The sequence below is a fragment of the Symsagittifera roscoffensis genome, chromosome 1 (genome assembly GCF_963678635.1).
Source record: "Symsagittifera roscoffensis chromosome 1, txSymRosc1.1, whole genome shotgun sequence".
Lineage (NCBI taxonomy): Eukaryota > Metazoa > Xenacoelomorpha > Acoela > Convolutidae > Symsagittifera > Symsagittifera roscoffensis.
The window spans coordinates 52,244,227-52,255,259 of NC_087062.1; the positions used below are offsets into that span (position 1 = coordinate 52,244,227).

The 11,033-nt window shown below is 31.9% G+C and overlaps 1 protein-coding gene across 1 annotated transcript in view; it reads right to left on the reverse strand.

Annotated features, from left to right (window-relative positions):
• LOC134845483 (innexin unc-9-like) overlaps positions 1-10,056 on the reverse strand; it is a 50,338-nt gene extending 40,282 nt beyond the window's left edge. Inside the window, exon 1 of the mRNA XM_063862381.1 lies at positions 9,919-10,056. Within this exon, the coding sequence (XP_063718451.1) occupies positions 9,919-10,001 (83 nt within the window). The 5' untranslated portion in view covers positions 10,002-10,056. The remainder of the gene's footprint in view (positions 1-9,918) is intronic.
• Between the last annotated feature and the right edge of the window lie 977 nt (positions 10,057-11,033).

Consider the following 11,033-nt stretch of genomic DNA (forward strand, 5'->3'; position numbering starts at 1 on the left):
GTAATTTTATCTGTTGGGGGGAGAAAAATGTTTTCAATTTCTAATTTAGATAAAGGAATTGTGTCAAGTGGGTCATGGAGGTCAAAAACTTGATTTATTGTGTATTTTGAATCGTTTGTTTGTGGTCCTGATAAATTTATTTTATCAGTTAGATTTTCTTTTTCAATCAACAGAAAAAGGTCTTTTTTATGCGAGTGTCGTTTTACTCTTTTTTGTTGGGTGTTATTTTTTATCCATTGTGAGTATGGAATTGGTTTGAAAGTTGATGTTCCAAGTAGATCAACTTCGTAGTGGTTATTTTGGCAATCTAAATAAAGTGGAAAGTGTTGTAGGTTATTTATCTGTGATTGTTCAACGTCGGTTTTTACTGCATATTTGCATTCTAGTCGGGGTGATGTTTCGTTTTCTGCAAGGTAAAATTTTATATTTTTGGGTATTTCAACTGTAGTTTTACGTGTAAGTAATTCAGGTGGTGTATTTCGACTTAAAGTGTCTGGTAATGCAAGATTCTTTCCTGCTGTCCAAACTATATGTAAGATTGGGAATTTCATTAGAATTAATTGAAATCTATAAACTCGGTGATTTGGATTAGATTTTTGTGTAAAGAGAAAAATGATTGGTTTGTGATCTGTGAATAGAACTATTGGATGTTTTGATCCAAGTATTAGAAATTCATATTCTGTTAGTGTATATATTATGGCTGTACATTCTCTCAATAGAGTTGAGAGTCGTATCTCTGCTTCAGTGAATAATCGAGAATTTGCTGATATAAGGTTCATTTTATTTGTACCATTGTGTGATTGTAATAATGCTGCGCCGATGCCAAAATTCGAAGCATCGCACATTGCATAGAATGGTTGATTTGGATCTGGAATTGTATTCGAAATTTGGTCAGTTAAGAGTTTTTTAATTTCTTCAAATCGTGCTTGATGTTCTGTGTTCCATTCAAAATTATTTTGTTGTCTAAGTATATTATAGAATGGTCTTAGGTATAATTGCATTTTATAGACATATTTGCTTAAAAAATTCAACATTCCAGGGAACTCTTGGATTTTCTTTTTGTTTGTTGGTGGTTGGAGTTTTTGAATAGCATCAATGCGTGATTTTAATGGAGTGATTGTTTTTCTTTCTATATTATGTCCTAAGAGTTTAACTCGTGTTAAAAAGAAGTGTGATTTATCGGGGGCGGCCTTCAGATTTTCGTTCTGAAGTATTTTGTGATAGTGTTCTAAAACTTTAAACATTTCTTCTTTTGTCTGTGATTGCATAAAAACATCGTCTAAATAGGTGATTGCGTTTTTCTTGAGTATTAGTGGTCTAAAAATTTTGCTCATAAAAGCTGAAAATGCTGCTGGTCCTATGGATATTCCATAGAATAGGCGGTTGAATTCATATTGTTGATTTCCAATTACAAATTGTGTTAAGCGTCGCGATTGTTCATCTAGTGGCATTTGATTGTATGCACTATTCAATTCTGCGGTTGTAAAGTATTTTCCGTTTATTTTTGTTAAAATAACTAGTATTGGTTCAATAGGCCAATTGCATTTTGATTCGTCTATTAGTGAATTAAGATATCTAGCGTCTAGAACTATTTTTAATGATTCTCCTTTTGCTAGGATGATAACAGGGTTGATAAATGTGTTACCTTTTGGTTGTTCTTCTTTGTTTACCGGTGAGATTATATTGTATTGTTCTAAAATATCGAGTAATCTGTTCACTTTATCGTGTAAATGAATTGGTACTTTACTTGCTCATTGTTTTTTGAAAACTGCGTCAGGTTTTAATGGGAGATGTAGTGATGAACTGATTTTGCCAACATCAAATTTAGATGTTGCATAGACTGATGAATATTTTATTAGCTGTTTGGCTAATTTATCAAATTCGTCTTGTGTTATTTGTGAATGTTGGAAGTTAAACATTGTTAAAAATTTCTGTTGATTCTCTGTATAGTTATTTATGTTGAATGTAGGTTTGAAATATGGGGTTTTTGTGAAATAATCTGTATTTCTTTTTTCATTACTTATTATATTATTTATGGATAATTCTTCATTAAGAATTGTGGATTGACAAATATCTAATAATTGGAGTATATTATTTACGCGGTATGCTTTTTCGTGTACTGGTGATATCGTAGCGTTGGTTTCGCAATAGCCTAAAAGTCCTAAAGGTAATGTTACTTGATAGGGTGTATTGTTGTATACATGTAGAGAAATAATATCTGAATTCGAGTTTTTCAAATATTTTATGGATGAGATTGTGATTTAAAAACTTATGGATAGGTTTGAATTCAAAATCTGACATATAGAGTTGTTGTCTATTTTGTTTTTTATCATATTGGTGAACTTGTTTTATTGAAAAATTATATATGTTTCCTGATAGTGGTTTCAGGTGTTTTTTTGTTGATTATATATCGGATAAAATTTTGAAAAGAATGGTGGTTGTTTATTTAATCTTTGAAAAAATGTTAGGGACGTGTCTTTTGTTTTTGTGTATTTATCTTTGATTAGTATTTTACTATTCAAAATGTTGATTGTTGGTATATATTTAGAGATAAATGGTATTCCAATGATATTGTGTTTAATATCAGTGATATGGAATATTTGTTTAAATGGTTTATTTAAAATTTTATTTTGCTCTATTGTTCTTGTGGGGAGAAGAAATAATTGAATTTTTCCATAGTTTACCAATGTTGATCCTTGTGCTGTTGCTAGTTTACTGGATGTTTCAAGGGGCGTTAGTTTTGGGTGTAGTGATTTTATCTCATTCCATGTGGGAATGTTTATTATGTTTGATTCTGCTCCTGAATCAATTAAAAAATCAATTTCAAGATCTGGTGGTTGAAATTCTTTGCTTCTTGGACTTTCTAAAAGAAATGGTATTGTCCAAATTTTTTCTTTGGGTTGTTCTTTTTGTATATTTTGATAGATGTGATTTGTATTCAAGCATTTTGTTTTATTATTTTCATTGGATTGATTTGTAGTGTTAATTTCGTTAGTTTCTTGTGCCGTTTGTGTAGAATGGATGGGTTCAATATAATAATTGTGAAGGAGTTCTAATTGATTTTCATATATATGTGATGAAAGAGGTTGTTCATATATAATAGGTTCGTAATCATTTTCGACTGCTATCATATTGATGGAGATAGTGTTTTCTGTATCACTTTCTGAATCTGATGATTCACAGTTTATTTGATTTAGTTGTAGTTCGTTATTTCCTGTGTCATCAATACCTGGGGGGTCTGATGTTGTTTCTGGGTTTGATTGTACTTGATTAATATTTCTTTGATGTTTAGGTGTACTACTTCTGTGGCGATTGTTAGAATTATTATAATGGTTATTATTCCTGTGTGGTGATTGGGAATAATTTCTATAACGGTTATTATAACTTGAATGTCGATTTTGTGAGTTATTTCGTGATCTGTTTTGAAATTTATTGTTTGGTGTGTTATAGTTTGATCTATTATATGAGTTATTCCTTGATCGATTGTTCGGGTAATTCTGGTTTCGGTTGTTTGAATAACTTCTATTTCGATTATTGGAGTAGTTTCTATTTCTATTGTATGATGAGTTTCGTGATTGATTGTTTGGATAGTAATTAATTCTTGATTGGGAATTAGATCTAGAAACAAATTGTATTTGAATTTGAATTGTATTTGAATTTGATCTGGAGTAGTTATTTCGACTATTTGGTCTATTATAATGGTTTTTGTATTTGAATTTGATCTGGAGTAGTTATTTCGACTATTTGGTCTATTATAATGGTTTTGTGATGAATTTTGTGTATTTCTTCGTTCTGGTGATCTTCCTCTATAACTTGAGTTATATGGTGATTGAGTTCTCGTGTAATTGGTATTGTTCGGAAGTGGTTTTCCTGAACTGTTGTTGCTGTATACATTTTTGTTCGGTAGATTTTGATCTTTTTTCATGTACTGATAGAATGATTTATTCGGTTCTTTATATTTTTGAGGTTTATTTTGATTGTCCTGTTGTTTTTGTCTACATTCAGAAGTACTATGTCCGTATCGTCGGCAATAATTACACCATTTTTTGAAAGATGGTTTGCCTTTAAAGTTTGGGTGTTTTTCATAAATATTGAGTATTTCAGTGATTTTTTCAACGAGGTCTGTATCTGATTCCTGTATATTATTGATATTTGTGGTATTTGTTTCAATTCGATTAACATATTGTAATTTCAGATTTTCTGTTTCTTCAAGTTTCATTGTGATTTCCGCTTGCTCTAGTTTATCTACTAGTTTTCGAAAATCTAAATCGGGCTCTCGAATTGAGGAGGGATGGGATGCTCTCTTTTTTATTGCTATTTTCCTTAATTGAGGTGTTAAGGTCATCATTAAGATTTCTGTCATTTTTGTGTTTTTATAGTCGTGTGTATTTAATGAATATGCTTTTTGAACTAGTGTTTCGATACGTACTGCTAATTGTTTGATGGTTTCATTTGGTAATCTGCGAATTTCATTACATAAAACTCTTTGTTGTTGTTTGTTTCTTTCGGAGTCAAACATTTTTGAAAAATTCTTGTGTAAATCTTTTCCAATTTGATTTTATTTCTATAGGCAATACTGAAAACCATTTTTGGGCTGCGCCGTCTAGGGTTGTTTGTATCAACGCTGTGCGTCGATGTATCCAATTTTGATGTAGTGGCGTATTAATTGGTTCAGGTCCTATATTTAAAATTAAATTTGCTGTTACTGCATTTAAATAATCTTCTACAGAATATTCAGGGTCTGTTCCTGTGAATACCATTAATGGTTTGTTTGATGTTATTGATGATCCACCCATAAGGTATGGATTCATTGTCATTTGTAATGATTCTGCGGCATTTGGCATTTGTGAAAAATTTGAAAGTTGATTTTTTGTTATTTCGTGTTGTTGAAGGTAATATGGAAGTGGTATTTCATTTTGCATTTGTGTTGGTTGATACGAGTGTGTAATCATTGGGTTTTGTGGCTGAAGTGGTTGAAAAGATTGTGTATTAATTGGGTTTTGCATTTGTATTGGTTGTTGATTTTGTGTATCTGTTGGGTGTGGAGAAAAAATTCTATGATATGTATACGGTTTCTGCACTCCTTGTCCACGATATTCTTGAGTGTATGGTGCAAATATATCTGGTTGTAGATAATCATCATCAGAGGATAAATAATCCGTTTGATGAGGTGCTTGCTTTTTATTTTTATTCTATTACTCTGAAAGAATGGGTAATTTTCACTACGATCCTGTGGAGGATGTGAATTAGTTTGAAAATTTACTGAGTTGGTTGTTGCCATTGGGTTATCCCAATATCGAGATCTTATCTGATTATTATTATTTTTTCGTGGGGGATAGTTTGTTTTTGATGAATGTGCGTAATTATAATTGTGTTCTGCAAAAGTGTTTCTTGTGAACGTTTTGCGTGTTTTTGACGGTATTGTCATGGGTCTATATGTTTGATAATCCATTTGTGAATATTTTGGAGCAACGGAAGGTTTAACGGTTGATTGTAAGGTTACCTGTGCTAGTGAAGTGTTTGTATTTCTTGGTGTTGTTAAATTTGGACGTATTGGTGAAATATTTTGTTGTGTAGTTGTTGTTGTTTGTACAATTTCTTCATTTATGAAGTGTGATGGTGTCTGAATATCTTGCTGAGTGAGATTTCTAGTTCCATTAAGGTTTTCATTGTGTATGACGGTCGAGTTTAAGCTGTTATTTTGCGTATCCGGTAGAAATTTATTGTAGTTTAATGGTGTTGCATCAATGGTTAATGGTACTACTCTTACATAATCTCTGGTATAAGATATTGTACTTATTGCTTGACTTGCAATTGATTGTGGGATATTTATAAATGCATAATGAGACCATTCGGGGTCCCAAACGTAGTCTGACTGTTCTGTGATGGCGTTATCATCGTTTGAATTTTGAGGTCTGAAATTTTTTCTTGCTTGTGAAATTAAATCTATATTATGTGTGAAATAATCTATTATAAACATGCCAAAATTTTTTGTAAGTCTTGTTTTGTATGTTGTGAAACATCATCTTTGGTGAAATTGTCTTTAATTATATGTAGAAAAGTTGAAAATAGTGTGATTTCATGTCGTACCTTTATATGTTTGGATGTCTCTGTCGGTGAGACACTTGGGATTGGAATTTCGTTCTCTAATATTGAGATATAACTATATATTATGGCAAAAACTTCATTAGTGAATATGGAGCTTGCTCTTTGTGAGTTATGATATTGTATGCTTTTTATGTATTCTGAGAATACTTTTGAAAATTCTAAATCAAGGTCGTCTGTTTGAATTACATATTTGCGGTGATTCGGGTTTGGTGAGCTGAATTCTATGGTGTAGATTCCGTATTGTTGTGTCAAATTACATATATCTTTCAGATAGTGATCAATAATTTGTCTTTTGATCTTTACATCTGGGAACTCTGCTTTACATGGGCTGATTCCGGGTTCAAATAAATTTAGTAGTAAATTCTTGCAAAGTATATGCTGTCCTCTATCATTAGGTGCATCTACGAGGAAGGGGAAGATATCGTCATCATCTGGACTATCTTCACTTGGAGTGTGTTTGGCTCATTTTTTCGTTTAATGACTGTTAATAGGTAATTATCGATGTGTCTAATTGGTTGATTTCAATTATATAAATGTACTGGTTTGTGTTTATATTGCTTTTTTATTCTTCTTTTTCCTCTTTTTGATGAACTTGAAGTTGTTTCTGAGTCGGAAAAATATAATTGATCGTGAATGGGGCAATTTTTATCTATAGATTCTTTTAATTTATAGAGTTCGTCTAAATTGTTGGCTTCTGATTCTGAAAATGCGTTTCTATTTTTGGAAAATCTTTTTCGTGTTATTTGTCTTTGTTTAGTTATGATTTTTCTTTTTAGTGTTTGTCGTTTTGTTCTAATATATCCAACTGTTTGTGTGTGAGGTGTGATTACAAGGTCGTATTTTTTGTTTTCTATTTCACAGTTGTGCAAAACGATTGGTTTAGGATGACATAAGGTTTAGGATGATGAATGCAAAAAGTTGTTAGATGATTTCTATTTTCTTAAATTGTTAGCCCTTACGATTTTTTGGTTAGCTTAACCTGGGTCTATTTGTTCAGGGTTGGAGAGAAAAGTATATCGATTCCGAAGAATGATTTTTTACTTTCTCGTGGCTAGTATAAGCTAAGGTGTTAACTTACTTAATCTTACTTAAGGGTAGTGATTGTGTTCAAGGGTTGGAGAATAGTAAATCGATCCACAAGGTTCAGGTATAATTAGAACGCGAGTAGTTCGTTAGATACTATTTTAAACTTACTAAGTCTACGATTTATCCTGGGTCTGGTAAGAGGAGGGTTCAAGTGAAGGATGAATAACCGAAGTTCTTCACTGTTTATCCTAATTTGAATGATTAGTTTTGTTCAAAAATTTCTATTAGTCTTGGGTTTTTTGAAAGGGTTGGATAGTGAATCGACGTTTGAGGTCGTTAGACACTAGCTAAGTGGGTGGGGGAGAACAAAATTGTTCTTTTTGATCCAAGGATAGGCCTTGATGATCAAGTTTAAATTTAATTAAATAGAAAATGAATTAAGATCCAAGGATAAGCCTTGATGATCTGATTTTAAAATTAAGTGAATTTAAGTTTAAAATGATTTAAATTTGTTTAAGAAAAGATTTAGTGTTTTAATGATATTAGTGAGCTTATGATTGCTGTTATGTTTTAGGTGATGAAGCTGAGACAACTGATGATTTTATGATTACTAACAGTTTATTGTCATGCTACTAATTTTTATTTTGATTTTCAATAAATATTTTCCAAACATGTTTTATATAATACTGCAGAATTTTAGGAAAACGATCTGAGATATTTTTATCAATCGTTATTGTATATTAATATTTTGTTTAGCGCCTGAAATGATCATGAAGATTGACTTCAAGATTTAAGTTTGCAAATGAAAATCTAATTTCATTGCTAATAAAATTCTAAATATAAAAGTTTGTGTTGGCTTTTGCCGTACTATCATATAACTATTTGGTAAGTTTCTACTTTGTCGTATGTCGTCTCTGGATCGAGGTCTTCTTCCAATTCCGGGTAGTTCTATTATCGTTCGGAATATTGGCTCTGATCTATTGAGTCGTAGAGACATTTCGATTAAATTATCGTCGTATAACATTTTAAAAATGTTTTGTCTAAATTCTAATCTATTTTTGGTTAATTCTAAGCTATTAAGGTCTTGTTCGAGACTTATGGTCGCACCAGATGAGTTATGACCGAGGTGGTTAACTCATAGAGTAATTTCGGATAGGGTACACCGTCTGCTCGTCACGCTATCTTATTTTCGGCCGGATAGATTCGTGCAACTTCTTAGTCTAATACCGATCCTAATCTTACTCTTATACTATCTAGTCTCAGGTTGTTTAACTAGTCTCTGCTAGGCTCAATAGATCTAGGGTATACTGGTTTATTGCGGCTGCTGAAGTTCTCTTGGAGAGTCAACTAATTTCTAAGTTAACTTCAAATCTCTCTGGTGCTGAAATTACAAGTATTTTCAGCACTTACAAATAAGTGGGTTGTTAGTTAGATGGATCATGATTGGTTAATATTAAATACTTTACAGTGGTAAAATATCTAATTTATCCAATCATAAAATGTAGTTTAGATCAGGTTCCAAATAGAATATTTTAAGAGTAAATCGACCATATTTGTTCTCCAAAAATCAATACCAAAAAAGAGTACCATTTTAAAGAGTACCAATTGAAATCCTAATAAAATGTTTTCAAGTTAGATCATTGCACAAAATAAACACTTTTTAAAACAGCTTTCCAAAAGTTAACAGAAAATTCTGTGACAATAACATCACTTGAGGGACCAACTTTGACTAATGACTGGCCTGTTTTTTGAGAAACATGCAACTGCTTCGGAAGCCAATATAATATGAACCTGGCTGTTGCGCAAATAACCCAGTATGTTCTGACTGCAAAGGTTTAAGTAAACAATTTTAAAAATCTGATGGAAAAAAAAATTGTTTTGTTTTTGAAATACCATTGTAGTTTTCGCCAAATTTTCTGTTGTTTTTATAGAGGGTGATTTAACTGGATCGCAATCTGCAGAAGTTACAGGTAATAATAGCCAAAGTATTTTATAAATTGTCCTAGGTTTTAATAGATCTCAGGATTGTTCATCATTTTTTTTGCCATTCAGCCAGAAACACGGAAAAATTCGAACCAGCTTTTCACTAAACACAGAAAATTTTTCGATTTTGTTTGGCGTCCAAATTACGGCTAAGTTTTGTAATATGATATCACCCCTGATTACCTACGAGCTTTCTGTAGTCGATCAAAAAAACACAGGCTAATCTATATACCTCTTTCACTTCACTTCTTAAAGTTGTCGGAACAAAAAAAAAATAATATTTGCAAAATTGAATTGCTAAATTAGCGGAAAAAATCTTTATTGAACAGCTTTCAGCCATCAAAATTAGGCCCGTTACCAATTTCGAATGATAAAACACTTGAGAAATGATAGGAACTTTTCGATGAATTACCACCAAGGTTAGCAGCCCGGCCCTCACACTAAGAAGTTTCATACCCTGAGTACCCCACAAACTTAACCTGGCGACATTACCTGCTGAAATTACAGAATCACAAAGTTTTTAAAGGCAACCTGAATGCCTAGATACACATGTAATGAAGAAGTAGAGTGCGCTAAAAAAACGCAATTTTTTAGTCGAAACTCTCCAAAAATGTTTAAATCGGCAACTTTTGCTCGCTTTCATAAATGTTTTTTTTCCTCGACGTTTTTTGTAATTGTGAATTTTCGTTATGCGAGGGAGCCTTAACATAATTATATTGACTGCAGTGCAAAAACTATTATCTTCACAATTAAAGCTTGGGTGAACATAACTGCCTAATTTAAGTGAAAACCCACACTCACTTGAAGTTGACTCTGTCAGCAAAGTCGCCGTCGAATCCTCCTGATTGAATCTGAACTAATTTTGAGGCGAGCTCAGCTATCATTTTTTTCCGGGCCAGTTTACCAGTTAATTTTTTGAAGCGTATCCAACCAATAAATCCAGATGGTAACAAACCAAGTGATTTCTGTGCAAATAGTTTTCAAGCAACAGATTTTTTCAGACTTGAAAAATTAGTACAAACTTGAAACAAACAATTTTAAAATTTGTAAACTGTTTTAATCAGGCTCTTCCTTTTTCACAGTTTTTTGAAAAATTATTTTTACAGTATTTTGAAAAAGGAGAAAAAGGTCCTGATTTTGAATTAGATTTTATTTTGAGGAAGTCAAGAGAATCGTTCCGCATAAAAAAGATTCTGCAAAAACTTTTGCAAGAATGATTAACTGTATGAAAAAAGCATGATCCAGCCTTTTTCCATTTAATGAAAGTTCATAAAAATCGATTTTTCCACAATCTGAAATTAAAGCGTCTGAATAAAAACGCTGCATTTTTTTATTCATTGAAGTTGATTAACAAGCATTTTTCTCTATGACAACGTATGATAACCATTTTTTCCATAAATGAACATACAAAAAAATAGTTCCTTTGTGTTTTGTGCATAAGCGCAATAACCAAAGATTATCCAACTAAGAAAACTCAGAGGCTAAGGGGAAGTTATCACATAGATAAATTGCATTTGTTGAATTCCCAAACGAGTCGCAATGAGTCACAAAATGTTACCAATAGTTCGTTGAGAAAAAAAAATTATTTTCTGGGAAACGGTGTCACTTCGACCTTGATGAGTTCTGGTTCAATGTATTTTAGGATACTATGAAATCAGGGTAGAAAAAATGCTATTTTTTAACATGAAAGTTTGAGTTGAGGATCGAGAATTTACTTTAACTGTTTATAGCAAACCAACAAACAGTCAACTCTAAGAAGTCGCACTTTGTATACGCCGATTTTACTGATCAGGAACAAATCGGAGGAGTCTAGAGCAAATTGAAAAAAAAAGATACGACCAGCGTCTGATAAGAAAAACGTTTTGATGATGTTTTGAAATTAACGCAAAATGAAAAACAGAATAAACTAGCAGCAG